This window comes from Erythrolamprus reginae, chromosome 1 (genome assembly GCF_031021105.1).
Source record: "Erythrolamprus reginae isolate rEryReg1 chromosome 1, rEryReg1.hap1, whole genome shotgun sequence".
Classification (NCBI taxonomy): domain Eukaryota; kingdom Metazoa; phylum Chordata; class Lepidosauria; order Squamata; family Dipsadidae; genus Erythrolamprus; species Erythrolamprus reginae.
Window position 1 is genome coordinate 394,967,685 of NC_091950.1, and position 18,858 is coordinate 394,986,542.

At 41.2% G+C, this 18,858-nt stretch overlaps 1 protein-coding gene across 1 annotated transcript in view; it reads right to left on the reverse strand.

Moving 5' to 3' along the window:
- Positions 1–274: 274 nt before the first annotated feature.
- The window catches only part of TMEM248 (transmembrane protein 248), a 31,089-nt gene continuing 12,505 nt past the window's right edge, over positions 275–18,858 (reverse strand). Inside the window, exons 3-8 of the mRNA XM_070735004.1 lie at positions 10,987–11,163; positions 8,072–8,357; positions 6,796–6,946; positions 5,442–5,625; positions 5,077–5,220; positions 275–2,763 (exon numbers count right to left, since the gene is read on the reverse strand). Of these exons, the coding sequence (XP_070591105.1) occupies positions 2,743–2,763; positions 5,077–5,220; positions 5,442–5,625; positions 6,796–6,946; positions 8,072–8,357; positions 10,987–11,145 (945 nt within the window). The 5' untranslated portion in view covers positions 11,146–11,163 and the 3' untranslated portion in view covers positions 275–2,742. The remainder of the gene's footprint in view (positions 2,764–5,076; positions 5,221–5,441; positions 5,626–6,795; positions 6,947–8,071; positions 8,358–10,986; positions 11,164–18,858) is intronic.

An 18,858-nucleotide genomic window follows, 5' to 3' on the forward strand; every position in this document is an offset into this window, starting at 1 on the left:
TGTAGTTCTGCTCATTTTAATCTTGTTTTAATCTATATTATTTTTATTTTTATAATAATTTAACTATCAAATGCAGAGAATTCCTGGCATAATATAAACATTGAGAAACATTTTAGTTTCTGTAATGGAGAAATCCAAGGTAAGATTTTCTTTCAACAAGCCTGACCTAAATTTCTTCTAAGGAGATTCATTTGTTTCAACTATGAAGAGTAGACCATAACAAAAGCAAACAGAATGAGCCCACTCACACTCAATAAAATGCTCCAGGTTTCCATTTTGTCAGTAGGATTGATAATAAACTTTATTTTTGCAAAGCAATATCCACATCTTACAAACACAAAAAAAATTAACCTAGGAGAAAAATTGCATTAACAAATCACTGACCACCAGGCTCAGAGACAAATTAAATGCCATTTTAATCCTGCTGCTGATAAGACTGCAACCTGCAGTGGGAGGCTAAGGGGAGGGAACTAACATTGGGAGCCTTCATATGCTGCTGGGTTTTGCAACCTTGGCAACTTGAAGATATGTGGACTTCCACTCCCAGAATGCCCTAGCCTACCATGCTGGAAATTCTTGGAGTTGAAGTCCATGCATCTTAAAATTGGCTAGGTTGTGAAACTCTGATATACTGTTGGCCAGAGACCAACAGAAATGGCAGATTCTAAAAGAAAACAAAGAGAATCAAACTGATTCAAGTAATAAGCGAACATGAAAAAAGAAAAAAAAAGGCAAGATCAATATGATCCAAACGACCACTGCAATATTCCATTTGTACCCTCTTGCCTGGATTTTTTTCACCCAAACCCTATAACCCATTGTAGCCCTCCACTGCCTGAGAATCATTCCTGAACCATCAGTAGTTCCTATCTAGAATGGACCATAGAAGCCAAAAAGTAGAAATATAATATTGTTTCCCCCCTCCTAATTCCACAATCTATTTCCCAAGCTAGCACATTTAAAACCATCGGAAGGGAATTCTATTTAAAAAAAATCACAACACCGTCTTTCTTTATTTCAGCCCATTCGCTATTCAACACTAAAATGTGGACATCTCCCCCATCTTGGAAATATATCAAGATACCAAGCAAACAAATCAACTTAATAAGGAATCTTTTCCCCCCCCCCAACAAAAAACAAGCAACGTGTTATTTGACGGAGACATTTGTAAAGGACATCATCTACTGTGAGAATCATCATAGCAGAAAGTGCAAACAATTGCTCAATGCGGGAAGATGCTGCTACCAAAGAAGAAAATGGAAAAGTCATTAAGGCAATTAGCAGTGTTTTCAAAGTAATGTCAAGGTACAATATCCTATATTCATTGAAAGAAGGAAGCTGACCAATATGATGAATGCCAAGAGAGTCAGGATTGGGGAGGGGGGGGGGCGCTGGGCTGAGAAAGGTTGCAAGGAGTAAAACTTGTGCATGTCCAGAGCTGAACATGACTTCATCTCTTTTCCATAGTTCTAGACAGTTCGTCACCTTTGTTCACAAACAAATCTGCAGAAAGTGCTTCCGGGTGCATTTCAAGGGCCCATCCAAAGAGACCACTTACCCTTTCACGTCATTAGTACCTCCCCAAGCCAAATTGTACTTTTAGAGAGCAACAGCTAATCTACAGAGTTCTATTCTCAAGTTTTACTACTCAATTTTAGCATATTATACTGCATTTTAACTTATTATTTATTCAAATTCCCTCTATTTTAGCCAATTTTATTGTATTTTAACCAGTCATAGTTTTATGAAGACCGATGTGGTCCTTTTCCTCGCTTTGATATGGTCGATTGACTAATCAAATAAAGTTGATATTGATACAGATGTAGATAGAAGAGTTTCATTCCCAAATGCTTTCCTACATTCAAATAGCTGGACATTCAAATACTTTTGTGTTCCATAACTTGGAAGATTCTAGCGAAGGCAAAACTAATTCATCGTTGACATACCCCAACTATGTAACTCATTAGTATATGCAACCCAACACAAAAGGTATCTCTGCAGACAATAGCCCCAACTTGGGATCTAGCATGGACAACGGACAATTGGCCAACTTTGACTTAAGAAAGTTTACAGCTGCTTCAAAAGAAAGAGAATGTGAATCGGAACACTGCCTTTCTTGTTTTGTTTTCCAATCTAAAATTATAATCATCATTATCTATCTTAACTAGTATTAAAATGTGATTGAATGCTGGTTGTTTGTGTATGTGATTTTTTTCCTAAAACAAATCTAGAAAAGTGGGTAACTTTTTGCAAGCAGGGTGAAAAATGGAAAGAAAAAGCAACCCTCGCTCTCTCTTTCACACAGACATGTACACACAAACACACGCTTCAGTGGAACCATCAGTGACTTTGGAATTGTACTGTCATAGTAGAGATGTGCACTGTCTGGAACCCTAGATAGATCACTGGGAGAAATAAGGTGCTTTGTTTTGGACACCCGCGAAGGCATCTATACTGTCCCAACGCAGTTAAGACATGTTTCCGATCCTTCTGATGTAGAGTCACACAGACACAAAACATTCCAATGAAAACACGAAAGGACTCCCAATAATCTTAGCTGCGCTGGCATAATCTGTTCCAAGGATACTCTTTTATATAAATAACCATTACAGGCACTTTAAAAGTCTTTGGTTGGAATAATCCAACGTCTCATGATAAATCCATAACCAATCAGGACCCATTTCTGGGTTCAGCAGGCAATGATTGCAGACTTGGTCACTTTTGGAGGAAGGAGGCAATGGATCATGCTTCTGAGAAAGCAACCTGGAGTTTGGGAGGAGGGGAGAGAAAAGAGGAAAGAAGATTTCAGCTACAAGTTGTATAAGGTCATAATAAGTCGGTGTGTGATTTGAATTGGGAAAATGATGAGAGATGACATATGGCAGTGATGGGGAACCTATGGCACGGATGGCACAGGTGGCACGTGGAGCCATATCTGCTGGCACGTGAGCCGTTGCCCTAGCTCAGCTCCAATGTGCATGTGTGTGCCAGCCACCTGATTTTTGGCTTGCACAGAGGCTCTGGGAGGGTGTTTTTGGCTTCCAGAGAGCCTCCAGGGGGATGGGGAGGGTGCTTTTATCCTCCTCCGGCTCCAGGGAAGACATTGGAACCTGGGGTGGCCGAAACACGAGCTTACTGGGCCCACCGGAAGTTGGGAAACTGGGCCATTTCCAACCTCCAGAGGGCCTCCGGGGGGCAGGGGAAGTTGTTTTTGGTCTCCCCAGGCATTGAATTATGGGCGTGGGCACTCACGCATCTGCAATAGCGCACACCCACACTCTTGGCACCCAAGGGAAAAAAGGTTCACCATCACTGACGTATGGAATGCCTCTTAGTTGGACTTTGACATATGAAGCTGCTATAAAGTGAAGTCAGATCTTGACCTGTCAAACTCCGTAACTGTCTCTACTGTCACCAGACAACACGGACCCCCTTGAATAGATGCATCCACATATTGATACTCATACACGCCTTCTATGCACCCCATGATATATCCTATTATATTTGTAAGCCTTGCTGAAAGCTGTGGTTTAACTTTGCATTTGAATATACTCCTTTCAGGCAGCCAGAAAACAAAATGGATTGTTTGTTGTGAGCTGCTCCGAGTCTTCGGGGAGGGGCGGCATACAAATCTAATAAAATAATAATAATAATAATAATAATAATAATAACAACAACAACAACAATAATTTTTATTATTTTTATTTTTATTATTTTTATTATTTTTATTATTATTATTTCCACATAATATTTCCTAAGTCCCACAGACCCCTGGAATCAAAGGGAACAACAAAATAGTGCTTCTTTTTTTCATGATGTTTACAATTAGCCTCACCCATCACAACAGACATTTTGTGCACATAGCAGCTAATTGGTGAGGCAGTCAACATTCCAGAAATGTCCTCTGGAATTGCCTAGCAAAGATTCTTCGGATTTTCACTCAAGGGTCTTACTTGGAAATGCAAAATAGGAGTTTCAAATTCGCAAGATTAATCAGTGCGGTTCACAGTACGCTTCTAGGCAAGTCATGCTCTCCTAGCCTGCCTACACTGCAAGGTTGTGATGAAATTAAAATAAGCACCCATTTGTAAGTCGCCTTGTGTTTTTGGTTTTTGACGGGGAAGAACAGAAAACTGCACGATAGAAGTCAAAGGTATCTAAAGAAGCTGAAGTGAATTCTGCATGACAGGGCACAAAAAAACTGAATTTGATGACCTTTAAGCTTCTTTCCAACTCTGATTCTAATCAGAATTCTATAGTTCTGTAAAAAAACACAACCAAAAGAAAAATAGGCAAGGATCAAAAAAATTGAGAGACCTCAAAGTAGCTTCCACTGGATTTGGAAAATAAAATAGGTGTCAAGCCTGCTACTGGTCTCCCTATTTTTAAGAGGTTAATCTATTCCAGTACAGTGGTACCTCTACTTACGAACTTAATTTGTTCTATGACCAGGTTCTTAAGTAGAAAAGTCTGTAAGAAGAAGCAATTTTTCTCATAGGAATCAATGTAAAAGCAAATAATGCGGAAACCACAGGGAGGGTGGAGGCCCTGTTTCCTCCCAGGAGATTCCTAGAGAGGCCCCACAGAGGCTATTCCCCGCCTTTTCCAGCCCTGTTTCCTCCCAGGAGATTCCTAGAGAGGCCCCACAGAGGCATCTCCCTGCCTTTTCCAGCCCTGATTCCTCCCAGGAGATTCCTAGAGAGGCCCCACAGAGGCTTCTCCCTGCCTTTTCTGGGCCTGTTTCCTCCCAGGAGATTCCTAGAGAGGCCCCAAGGAGGCTTCTCCCTGCCTTTTCTGGTTACAGTTTTGGAGGCTTCGGTTTGTAAGTGGAAAATGACCAAAAAAAATTGAACACTCAGTTCTTATCTAGAAAAGTTCATAAGTACAGGCGTTCTTAGGTAGAAGTACCACTGTATATCGAGACGGTGGAGCTGCCAGTGCATTTCAGCCAATGCATGAATGCAACATTAGGGCCTACAGCCATTTATGAATAATTCCCAGAATGACAATAGTTGCTAAGGAAGCAGGGACTCCCTCCCTCAAGTTAGCTCCTCCACAAATGACTTTGGCGCTTACCTTTTCAGGACAGAACTCCGAGCTGCTTTGTCGCAATTTGATTGGTCTGCCTCTGATGACTGCGTAGCAGAACAGGGTGATGACCATCACAAAAAGAAAGTAACTGGTGTGCATTAAATGCAGATTAATTAGGGAGCGGTCATCCTGAATGGAGAAAGAGAAGGCACTGCCTAAGGTTGTGAAGAAACTGCATGCAACAATTCCAAACCATTCCGCCTTTGCCCCACACATACCTTATGGCAAGATCTGAATCATGACACAATGGACAGAGCATGTGCACTTCCAAGGAGAACATGTCCAAATTTTGTTCATACAAGCCCAGTCACAATTCATAGCAAAATGTAATAATAATAATAATCACTTACATCTGGAACAATAACTGTCAATTTGGGATTTAATGCATGATAGACTTTGCCAACAGCTCCCTTGTAACACCAGAAAGGGTTGTAGTCTTGGGCATATTTTGTGTTGGAGTCCCTTGCAGTTGTGACAATCTTGTACCAAAAGCTTGCGTTAATATACGTTTCCGGAATACAGTGTGGTGGCTGACTGTAGAGAAACACATAATGTTGAGCTGTGTATCCAAGCCTCCACCATCTTGGTGGAAGGTCTTAAGCAGAGGTCTTCAAACTTGGCAACTTTAAGACTTGTGGACTTCAACTTCCAGAATTCTCCAGCCAGCTATGCAGAATTCTAGGAGTTGAAGTCCACAAGTCTTAAAGTTGCCAAGTTTGAGGACCCCTGGTCTTAAGCATAAAACTTATCAGGAAAGACTTACTTAATGAACTCAATCTATATAATCTGGAGGACAGAAGGGAAAGGAGGGACATGATCAAAACATTTAAATATGTTGAAGGGCTAAATAAGGCTCAGGAGGGAAGTTTATTTATTTATTTATTAAATTTGTATGCCGCCCCTCTCCGCACACTCGGGGCGGCTCACAACAGCAACAGAAAACTATATATAATACAAATTCAATAATTAGAAAGCTAAAAACCCATAATTTAAAAAAAAACATGCACATGTTTTTAATAGGAAAATGAACACAAGAACAAGGGGACACAATCTGAGGTTCGTTGGGAGAAAGATCAGGAGCAACATGAGAAAATATTATTTTACTGAAAGAGTCGTAGATGCTTGGAACAAACTTCCAGCAGACCTGGTTGGTAAATCCACAGTAACTGAATTTAAACGTGCCTGGGATAAACATATATCCATCCTAAGATAAAATACAGGAAATAGTATAAGGGCAGACTTGAGGGACCATGGGGTCTTTTTCTGCCATCAATCTTCTATGTTTCCATCTTTTTCCCCTTGGGTCAACTATCCCCTGAAGTCGGATGACCCCTTTTTCCACATTCCTCCCTCCTCCATTTCTCCCTTTCCTACAAAATATATCTATCACTATTTGCGGAGAAATGGTGGTGAATAAACTAGGAGTTTCTATTTGCGACTTCTAGGAACACGTTATAAATTCTTCTTTAAAAATTTTAAACTGGAAAAACTGCCTCTGTGTCTCTTAAAAGTGCCAAATCTGAAGGCATGGAAAACTGCAGTTTAATGTAATTTTATTATTAGATTTGTTCCATTGTGATACTGTTTTTATTGTTGTTGTGAGCCGCCTCGAGTCTTCGGAGAGGGGCGGCATAAAAATCTAATAAATCGAAATTGAAATTGAAAGGTTTCCCTGGGAGGAATGAGCATTGGTTAGAGCCTTACATCGTGACTGGGAAAACCGAGGCAGCGGCTGTAACTGTCATGCAAGTCGTGAAGACAACCTGGTCGCAGCGGCCATGCAGAGCGCAGTCATCTGAATTCCAGGCAGTGGGAAGGGTGAAGGTGATGTTGATTTCCTCATGAGCTTCTCTGCCTTTGGGAGTGGGGCGAGCGGAAGAAAGGGAGAAAGCATAGCATGTCAGGATGAATGAAAAATTTAATTCAAGTGAGCACAGGGAGTCCTCGACCTACAACCACAGTTGAGCCCACAGTTGCTAAGTGAGACAGTTGGTTAAGTGAATTTTGCCCCATTTTATAACCTTTCATGCCACAGTTGCTAACTGGATCAGTGTGGTTGTTAAGTTAATAACACAGTTGTTAAGTGAATTTGGCTTCTCCATTGACTTTGCTTGGTTCGCCTGGTGCACCAGTTGCGGCCCTATTTGGACCAGGAGTCACTGCTCACAGTCACTCATGCCCTCATCACCTCGAGGCTCGACTACTGTAACGCTCTCTACATGGGGCTACCTTTGAAAAGTGTTCGGAAACTTCAGATCGGGAAGAATGCAGCTGCGAGAGCAATGATGGACTTCCCCAGGTATGCCCATGTTACACCAATACTCCTCAGTCTGCACTGGTTGCCGATCAGTTTCCGGTCACAATTCAAAGTGTTGGTTATGACCTATAAAGCCCTTCATGGCATCGGACCAGAATACATCCGGGTCCGCCTTCTGCCGCACAAATCCCAGTGACTGGTTAGGTCCCACAGAATCGGTCTTCTTCAGGTCCTGTCAACTAAACAATGTCGTCTGGCGGGACCCAGGGGAAGAGCCTTCTCTGTGGCGGCCCTGACCCTCTGGAACCAGCTCCCCCTGGAGATCAGAATTGCCCCCACCCTCCTTGCCTTTCGTAAGCTTCGTTTGCCTTTGGCTATTCCCACTTTCTCCCACAGGGCTTCAGGCCCTTAAATATGCATTGACATACTTCAATCTCGAAAGACTATGGTATCATGCTCTGGATCAGGGGTCCTCAAACTTAGCAACTTTAAGACTTGTGGACTCCAACTCCCAGAATTCTCCAGCCAGCATAGCTGGCTGGAGAATTCTGGAAGTTGAAGTCCACAAGTCTTAAAGTTGCCAAGTTTGAAGACCTCTGCTCTGGATTCCCCCGAGCATGAAGCCTGGGTAGGTTATTCCATTGGAATATTTCAGAGACGTGGAGAGGGAGGATGTGCTGCTTGGGTAACAATCTTAAATATGACACTTGAAATAAATGGTACCTGAAAGTCCAATTTGGTGACCAAAAATTGTAGAAGATAAACCCGTGACATTCCGAGAAATGCCACCGAAGGGTCTTAGGGGGTCCAGTGTCAAAGTGATGGCAACGGAAGTATTGACGGGGCCGGAATCTTCAAGGGTTTGTGGCGACGGCGTGGAAGGACGAGCTTGGCTGCTGGTCATGGCATTCTCTGGAGTTGTGGTGTCATTTATCAGGTGCTTTAATGTTTCGTTCTCCGAAATACAGAAATCCAAATCATTAAACCGCAGAAGGAAAGTGTTCCAGTCCTTAAAGATAAAAGAGATCTTTAGTGCCTTATGTTGAATTACAGCCCTCACAAAGTCAGCATATTATGTTCTTATACAGTGGTACCTCGGTTCTCGAATGCCTTGGTTGTCGTACATTTCGGATACCGAACAAAATTTCCAGCAAAAATTTCCTTCGGTGTCCGAACAAAAATTCGGATACCGAACGGCCACAGAAAATTTTGTCAATTATCCAAATGTTACTTTGAACGATCACTAAACGAATTGTTCAAAACTATCCAATCATATAAAATGAGTAGAAAATTAATGCTGCAAAGAACTGTCAATAAACTACAATGAAGTAGTTGATCCAACCCCCTGGGCAATTACAGAAGCCAATTATAATGATTAATTTAATTCAATTTATTAGATCCGTATGCCGCCTCTCTCTGCAGACTCGGGGCGGCTCATGTGTTCTTATCATGTGCTCATGATAAGAATGTGGAAGTCGGTGCCTATAGGGCAGTGATGGTGAACCTATGGCACACGTGCCATGCAGACCTATATCTGCTGGCACATGAGCCGCTGCCCTAGCTCAGGTCCAGCACGCATTTGTGCATTGGCTAGCAATCCCGGCAGCTTCGGGGGGCTCCTTTCCTCAATGCTTCGTCTTGTTACCTGTAGGCAGCTGCACCAACTTCCTCCTTCCTGCCGGCGGCGACTTCCCTTCGAGGAGCAACAGCGCCGGGAACGTCACGTGATGAAGGGAAGCCGCCGGAGCCATCTCAGCCACTCCAGCAGCTTCCCTTCATTATGTGACGTTCCCGGCGCTGTTGCTACTCGAGTCAACAGAGTTTTCGGAGAGGGGCGGCATATAAATCCAATAAATCTAATCTAATCTAATCTAATTCGGTAACTCGACCAAATCGGTTCTCGACCACACTTCTGGAACGAATTGTGGTCGAGAACCGAAGTACCACTGTACTAACAAGTGGCAAGGTTAATTCAAGAGAACACAACCTCACCCAATAACAGCAATGATTTAAGAGATATAGCTGTGCCAAGATGCTGCACGTCTGGGTTAAATGACCATGGTAGGGGCATCTTGAAAGAGATTACAATTTGAAACAACTACCCTTTAATTAGCTGTGAGGAAAAGTAGTCTAGGAAAACAGTATGTGGCACAATGCTAATACCATGAATTAAGATGCTATTACTGTAATCTGCAACAACAGAAGTATGCTTCCATTTTTACAATTTTAAATCTGAATTGCTAAACAGTTTAAAAATGAGTTCAAGAATGGCACCAGCAAAACAGATGGCCTTTTGCTTCTGAGGCAAGATTGACTGGACTCATTGAAATTAATGTGTCAGCTTAAACATTTTGACTCTTTCAATCCAAAGGTGTCCACATCCATCAGACACTCATAATGAGAAGTCCTCCTGATTACTGTATTTTTGGACTATAAGACGCACCCTTTTCCTCCCTAAAAGAGGCTGATAATTAGGGTGCGTCTTATCCTCTGAATGTAGCTTTTTTTTCAGCCCTAACTAGCTGCTAACAATCTTCCCAGCTCTTACCTTGCAGGTTCTTTCATTGTTTCTCTCTGCAAAGAATGTTTTCCAAGCCCTAAGCCTTTGCAGGGTTTTTTTCATTGCTCTACCATGCTCCGAATAAGTTTCTTTCCATCCCTAACCAGCTGCTACCAATCTTCCCAGCTCTTACCTTGCAGGCTCTTTCATTGTTACTCTCTGCAAAGAATGTTTTCCAAGCCCTAAGTCTTTGCAGGGTTTTTTCCATTGCTCTACTTGCTCCAAATGTTTCTTTCCAGGTGCTAATGATGTTCCCAGCTCTTACTGGCTTGCAAGCTCTTTCATTGTTACTCTCTCCGATAACATTTTTTTAAAGCCCTAACCAGGGGATAAAATGATGTGCTGAAGCTGACCACACTAAGCACACTAGCCAAATGAATACCTGGTAAGCAGATTCTTTTCCCTATTTTTCTCCCCAAAAACTAAGGTGCATCTTATACTCCGAAAAATACAGTGTGTGTGTGAGTATACTTATATACTGCTCCCACCCTCCTTGTCTTCCGTAAACTACTTAAGACCCACCTATACCGCCAGGCATGGGGGATCTGAGACACCTTTCCCCCAGGCTTATTATAATTTATGTTTGGTATGTATGTGCTGTTTGGTTTTTAATTATGATAGGGTTTTTAGTTTTTTTTAATATTAGATTTGTGCCTGTATAATATTGTTTTTATCGTTTTGTGAACCGCCCCGAGTCTTCGGAGAGGGACGGCATACAAATCTAATATATTATTATTATTATTATTATTATTATTATTATTATTATTATTTATTATATTATAAATATGGCTTATATATATGGCTAACTGATGAGGCCATTATAAGGCCGAAATAGCGCTATCCTAGTCTCCCTTAATTTTAAAAATTCAGCAAACACATGTGATACATACAGAACATAGTTTGTTGGCTATGAACAAATTAACTGCCTTGAAATGGCCCTGGGTTGGGCCTATAGGCAAAAAGGAACTGTGACGTTCCTTCAATATACCAGGGTGATCCAACAGAAAAAACATATAGCCCCTCCCTGGTACAAAGCTGGAGGGTAGAAGTTCAGCTATAGACTCAATTTGTACTTTACCTCCGTCATTTCAGGGGACTTGATCTCTTTGATCTTAAAGAAATAACCCAGAGTCAGGAAAGCGATGGCCATTGCGCTGACGCTGATCATAAACACCACAAGAGGTGGGCGGCTGCTGATGTAAACCCTGAGGTTCTCCAGAGGGTTTATGTTGAACATTATTCTGATCAGGCCCACCTGCAGAACAGCAAGAGCACAAACTGTAAAAAGCATCGCAGAAAATAAGGCCTTTGAGGTAAAAAAAGATGTGAGGGAGAATCATAGAAACATAGAAGATTGACGGCAGAAAAAAACCTCATGGTCCATCTAGTCTGCCCTTATACTATTTCCTGTATTTTACCTTAGGATGGATATATGTTTATCCCAGGCATGTTTAAATTCAGTTACTGTGGATTTATCTACCACGTCTGCTGGAAGTTTGTTCCAAGGATCTACTACTCTTTCAGTAAAATAATATTTTCTCATGATGCTTTTGATCTTTCCCCCCAACTAACTTCAGATGGTGTCCCCTTGTTCTTGTGTTCACTTTCCTATTAAAAACACTTCCCTCCTGGACCTTATTTAACCCTTTAACATATTTAAATGTTTCGATCATGTCCCCCCTTTTCCTTCTGTCCTCCAGACTATACAGATTGAGTTCATTAAGTCTTTCCTGATACGTTTTATGCTTAAGGCCTTCCACCATTCTTGTAGCTCGTCTTTGGACCCGTTCAATTTTGTCAATAGTATTCCAAATGTGGTCTCACCAGCGGTCCATATAGCGGGATCACAATCTCCCTCTTCCTGCTTGTTATACCTCTAGCTATGCAGCCAAGCATCCTACTTGCTTTTCCTACCGCCTGACCACACTGGTCTCCCATTTTGAGACTGTCAGAAATGCTGGAGTACCGTGTACAATTCTGGTCACCGCACCTCAAGAAAGATATAATGGAACTGGAAAAGGTGCAAAAAAGGGCAACAAGAATGATCAAGGAAATAGAGCACCTCCCTGATGAAACCAGGTTGCAACGCCTTGGTCTCTTCAGCCTTGAAAGATGGCATTTAAGGGGTGACTTGTTCGATGTGTATAAAATCATGCATGGGATAGAAAAGGTGGATGGAGAAAAATTCTTTTCTCTATCCCACAATACTAGGACGAGGGGGCACTGCCTAAAGCTCTTAGGTAAGAAAGTGAGGACAAATAAAGGGAAATATTTCTTCGCCCAGAGGGTCATTGGTTTATGTTGTGATTCCGTCTGAGGCCCCTCAGGGAACGGCTGATCCTCTGCCGGCTTCCTGCTCAGAGGGGGAGGATGAGGAACAGGAGGTTCAGGCAGACAGGGAGGAGGAATCTCAGGCTGAGGGAGAGGGAGGACAGCCAGAGTCCCCCGAGAGGGAGCTCTCCCCAGCAAGCAGCCTGGATTCCTTAGATGAAAATGCACAAGCAATAATAGATCTCCGGCAGAGAAGAGCAACACAACGAAGGGGACAATTAGCCAGGTACTTTCAGCACTAAAGAGGCAACAGCTGGGTTTGGGTGTGGTGCTCTCTGGAAAGGCTGAAAAGGCAGGCCCACCCTTCCTGGCTTGTGGAGTATTATCTTTGGGAGTCCTGGGACCTGGCTGTGATCTTTGGCGTCTTGGAATTCTGGTTTGTGACTTTGAATACTGAAACCTTGGGGGACAAAGGTGTGGGTCTTATTCTCTACAGTGGTGGGTGTGCCAGCAAGAAGTCTGCTGTATTGTCTGGCCATCAGGACTCTGCTGTGAAGTCTCATAGCCTGCCTGTTGGGAAGAACAGGTTTTTCTCTGTGTTTATTTTTCAAACTATAAAGTGCTTTTGCTTTTACCAGCGTGTCTGGCTGCTTTTTCCAGTTGGTGTTGAAGTCTGGGGGCACCCAGACAGAACAGTTTATGGAATTCACTTCCAGAAGAGGTCGTGACAGCTGTCAGCCTGGATAGCTTCAAGGGAGGATTAGACAGATTGATGGATGTCAAGTGTATCGGTGGTTATTGAAATGGATGTCCAATTGCCACCTCTATGTTGGTTGAGGCAGGCAGGATTCCCTTGAGTACCAGTTGTTTGGGGTCGAGGGAAAGGGAGGGTTTTGCCTTCTCTTTCTACTCAAGATCCCCATGTACAATTGGTGGGCCACTGTGTGACACAGAATGCTGGACTCGATGGGCTTTGGCCCGATTCATCATGGCCCTTCTTATATTCTTATGACATCTCCATGGCTGCAACGTTTTGTTTCTGTTATTAAAGGCAAGGAAGGAAGTCGGGGACTCTAGCAATCTGTGCTGAGATTGCTGGCAACTAGGAAAGAGGAAGTCTCCTGCCTTGCAAGCTGCTCAGTACAATTGGCAGCAGCGAGGGTGTCAGCTGAGGCACAATGGGCACACACTATTTTGTCTATGCAGCCAGAATGGACTGGATCCTTGCTCCAGTCCAAAGCCATCTGGCCGGGTTCATATTTAGTTTTTAAAAAATGTATCTTTGGAATCGTCCCAAGGGGAATATTGTGGATACACCCACCCTCTGCCCAGGGCTTTTCTAAGGGCATTGTAGGCAGCTTGTTAGCTCACACACTCAGCCAAGGAACAAATGCAACTCTACACACAAGCCTCCCTTTATAGCTGTGGCTCTCCCGATGTCCAGATTCATCGTTCTTTAATCAAGGCAGAAACAAGTAGTTTTCACATAAAGTGAACCGAAGCATTTTTTTTTTTAAGATTTAAGTGAACATTTAACAATATAACATAGGGCATTTATTACTCTACAGCAGTGTTTCCCAACCTTGGCCATTTGAAGATATTTGGACTTCAAGTCCCAGAATTCCCCAGCCAGCAAATGCTGGCTGGGGAATTCTGGGAGTTGAAGTCCAGATATCTCCAAGTTACCAAGGTTGGGAAACACTGCTCTACAGCATTAAGATTCTGCCTTATCTTCCTAGAGCTCAGCACTGGTATTTTTTAAATCTGAAAACTAACATCTACCCTGGTTAAAATACTCAAGACTTCTCAGACAACAACAAAGGCCAAACACGGATCTGAACTTTCTTTGCCTGCTTCCAAATCATGCAGTTCCCAGCACTGCTTAGTCTGGAGGACAGAAGGGAAGGGGGGGACATGATCGAAACATTTAAATATGTTAAAGGGTTAAATAAGGTTCAGGAGGGAAGTGTTTTTAATAGGAAAGTGAACACAAGAACAAGGGGGCACAATCTGAGATTAGCTGGGGGAAAGATCAAAAGCAACATGAGAAAATAATATTTTACTGAAAGAGTAGTAGATGTTTGGAACAAACTTTCAGCAGACGTGGTTTTTAAATTCAGAGTAACTGAATTTAAACATGTCTGGGATAAACATCCATCCATCTATCCTAAGATAAAATACAGGAATTATTATTATTATTATTATTATTATTATTATTATTATTATTAATTGGATTTGTATGCCGCCCCTCTCCGCAGACTTGGGGCGGTTAACAACAGTGGTAAAACAACATGAACAATCCAATTAATAAAAACAACTAAAAAACCCTTATTATAAAAAAAACCCAAACATACACACAAACATACCATGCATAACTTGTAATAGCCTAGGGGGAAAGGATGACTTATAAGAGCAGACTAGATGGACCATGAGGTCTTTTTTGAAGTCAATCTTCTATGTTTCTATGCTTGTCTCTCCTGAAATATGAGTGAAAAAATGAAAGTTTTGTATTTATTTTCAGAAAAGTACAATATATGTGGCCTGGCCCTTTTCCATTTTTGTCTCAGAACTCAGCAAAGCAAGCAAACCAAGTCTTTTGGGGCTTTATTATCAACTCAGCAGTTCATGGTGATTAACATAAAAGATAGGATTGATGAGAATTCCTGGTCTAGAGAGAAATTTCATTCACAAGCCAAAGAGAGAAAAGTATATTTAAATGTTTAATATGTTAAGCATAATTTCCATAGCTCGTAAGGTATTTCATATTTCCTTTTTTCCAAATTCAAAATGAAATACTTTTTTAAACCCATGCTTTGTTTTTTGCTCTCCGTCTTATTATTTCAGATAACTTGCATTGCAGTGTAGTTAATTGTTGCCAGCATAAATTATTTAAATACACAGATATTCAAAAGAAACAAACCTCCCCCTCAAAAAAAATACTACTACTCAAGACAATGTTTGCTTTCACGACAGCCTCAGAGGTACAACACCTTGCTCCTCAAACAAAAAAAGTTAAAACACATAACTTTCAAGATGTTTCATCTAAGCAAGAGCAGTACCAAATAATTCTGGTTTTAGCAGCTTTTTTCCCTCCTAACATTTTAAAAGGCAAGAAGGAAGCCTTAAGGGAGAATGTGTCACATAATCTCAGGCAATTTCCCGACAGTGAGCGCTATCACTTGCCTCAATGGGTATTATATTCCCTTTCATCAGATACCCTCAGAAATTGCAATGCCTGCTTTTAGCAAATTCTGCACCAGACAGGGAGTTGGACTAGATGCCTTCTGATATATGTTGCCATTCTAAGACTGCGTGAACGACTCGTGGAAGAAATATGGCTCAAATACATCTACCTCATAGACCTCATCTACAAGAAGATATTGATAAAATTGAACGGGTCCAAAGACGGGCTACAAAAATGGTGGAAGGTCTTAAGCATAAAACGTATCAGGAAAGACTTAATGAAGTCAATCTGTATAGTCTGGAGGACAGAAGGAAAAGAGGGGACAGGATCAAAACATTTAAATATGTTAAAGGGTTAAATAAGGTTCAGGAGGGAAAGTGAACACAAGAACAAGGGGACACAATCTGAAGTTAGTTGGGGGAAAGATTAGAAGTAATGTGAGAAAATATTATTTTAGTGAAAGAGTAGTAGATGCTTGGAACAAACTTCCAGCAGACGTGGTCGGTAAATCCACAGTAACTGAATGTAAACATGCTTGGGATAAATCCATCCTAAGATAAAATACAAGAAATAGTAGGCATAGGGGAATTGAGACATCTCCCCCGGTCCTGTACAATTTAAGTATCGTATGTCTGTGTGTGTATGTCTGCTTTAATAACGGGGATTTTAATGTTTTCTTTTTTAATCGTTAAATTATTAGATTTGTTAGGAACTGTTTTCTATTGTTGTTGTGAGCCGGTCCGAGTCTACGGAGAGGGGTGGCATACAAATCAAATCAAATCAAATCAAAATCAAAATCAAATCAAATCATACATAAATAAAGGCAGACTAGATGGACCGTATGTTTTATGCTTCTCTTGCTTGAATTTAAGTGAAAAATATGCATAAATAATTTTTTTAAAAATAAAAACACGAATGAAAAAGCTACAAGGATGATACTTTAGCGACTGAACACTAAAAGCTTAGTAACTGAGTAGCAAGCCCAATGTTAATACCACGGCCTTTCTTTGCATATGCTATTTTCCTCTTTTCTTTTTTCACCGTTTCCCTTTCCGTTCTCCTACCCATTTGTCCCAAAGTTGCTTTTATCAAGATGCAACTGGACTTTCTGGTTGTTGTTTTTTCTTGGAAGATGTTTCGCTTCTCATCCAGGAAGCTTCTTCAGCTCTTGTACTCATTTCAAAACCCAAACCCAATGATACCGTATGTGTGTTACCTGGATTGAGTTATGGGGATTTTTAATTGAGGTTTACAGTTTTATATTTTCCTTATTTGACTTCTTTTTATTGCATTTGTATTTTTATATTGTTGTAAGATGCCCTGAGTTCTTCGGGATTGGGCAGCACAGATGTCGAATAAATAAATAAAATAAACCAGCCCTTTCTTGGCACAACTAACGTACATTTCCAGGTAGCAAAGCTACCTGCCTGGGTTACGTGGAAACTCCTTCCCTCGGGGTCTGGAGCTTTTATATTTTCCTTATTTGACTTCTTTTTATTGCATTTGTATTTTTATATTGTTGTAAGACGCCCTGAGTTCTTCGGGATTGGGCGGCACAGATGTCGAATAAATAAATAAAATAAACCAGCCCTTTCTTGGCACAACTAACGTACATTTCCAGGTAGCAAAGCTACCTGCCTGGGCTACGTGGAAACTCCTCCCCTCGGGGTCTGGAGCTTTGGCACCTTGCAAGATTCACCTTGTATTCTCTGGCTGTCACTATCAATCATTAGCTAAAAGCAAACAGTTCAGTGAGACTCAGATCTTGCCAAGCAGGAAGGATCAGTGGAAGAGACTGACATCTGCCATCTAGAAACATAGAAACATAGAAGACTGACGGCAGAAAAAGACCTTGTGGTCCATCTAGTCTGCCCTTATACTATTTTCTGTATTTTATCTTAGGATGGATATATGTTTATCCCAGGCATGTTTAAATTCAGTAACTGTGGATTTACCAACCACGTCTGCTGGAAGTTTGTTCCAAGGATCTACTACTCTTTCGGTAAAATAATATTTTCTCATGTTGGCATAGGGGTCAAAGGGATTGTTTATAAAAATAACAAAGGTGCAATATAAATAAACATAAATAAACAAATGAAAAATTAAGTCAGCTGAGTGGTTTTGGGACACGTTCTCTTATCTCTTGGAAGAAAGCAACTGAAAATCATTTCCCAAAATCTTGCCAAGAAAAATGCAGGAACAAATCTGGGTAGTCAACAAAAATTCGATAATGACTTGAAAGCTAAAAGAAAGGTGGAAAACAATTCTTCATCATGCTTTTTAGCTGTCTCCCTTTCTATGTCACTCCTGATGTCTGACTTTACCTGACTGTATCTTCAGCCCACACAATGTATTTCAAGTAAGCAGGCTGAAGAGTCTCCCAGAATTAAAGGATAAATGGAAGCTGCAGAAAGCATTCTGCAGGCCAATCTCCCCTTCCCTAAGGCGAGATGAGCATTCTGTGGAAATATACAATTTTTAAAGCACAAGCACTAACATGGGTACGGACAATGAACACTGCAAACGAGTGTACCAAAATCCTGACTATTTTAGTGCTGCTTCCAGGTATTTTAATAGCATACACAATAAACACTATTTCCTCCAATGTGAAATTCAATGTAAATTTGAAAGCATCTGCCACAATATGCCACATAAGCAGATAAATTGTAGATAATAATAATAATAAATAAATAATAATAAATTGCACCTCTATAACTGTCTGGTTTGGTGCTGCAACCCAACAGGATCGACACAGACTTCAGAGGACAATCAGAACTGCAGAAAAAGCAATTGCTGCCAACCTGCCTTCCATTGAGGACCTGTAGACTGCACGAGTCAAAAAGAGGGTGGGGAAAATATTTACTGGCCCCTCACATCCTGGACACAAACTGTTTCAACTCCTACCCTCAAAACGTCGCTACAGAGCACTGCACACCAAGACAACTAGACACAAGAACAGTTTTTTTCCGAACGCCATCACTCTACTAAACAAATAATTCCCTGAACACTGTCAGACTTTCTACTAAATCTGCACTTCTATTCTACTAGTTTTTCTCATCATTCCTATCACCCATTTCCTCCCATGTTGACTGTATGACTGTAACTTGTTGCTTATATCCTAAGATTTGTATTAATATTGCTTCTTCATTGCTTATTTGACCCCTATGACAATCATTAAGTGTCGTACCACATGATTCTTGACAAATGTATATTTTCTTTTATGTACACCGAGAGCATATGCACCAAGACAAATTCCTTGTGTGTCCAATCACACTTGGCCAATAAAATTCTATTCTATTCTAGATACATGGACAGTGTGCAAAATGGCAAAAATGTTTACCTTAAGCTAACTACAGTATTTAAATTGTGTACAGAGGCAAAAAGGAACCTAATCCTTGAGGATAACCTTTTCTGAATTAATCCTAGCATTCACATATTCAGGTATATTAAATTACTACAAGATTGGAAGGCACGTGAGATGGAAGAGAAATCCTT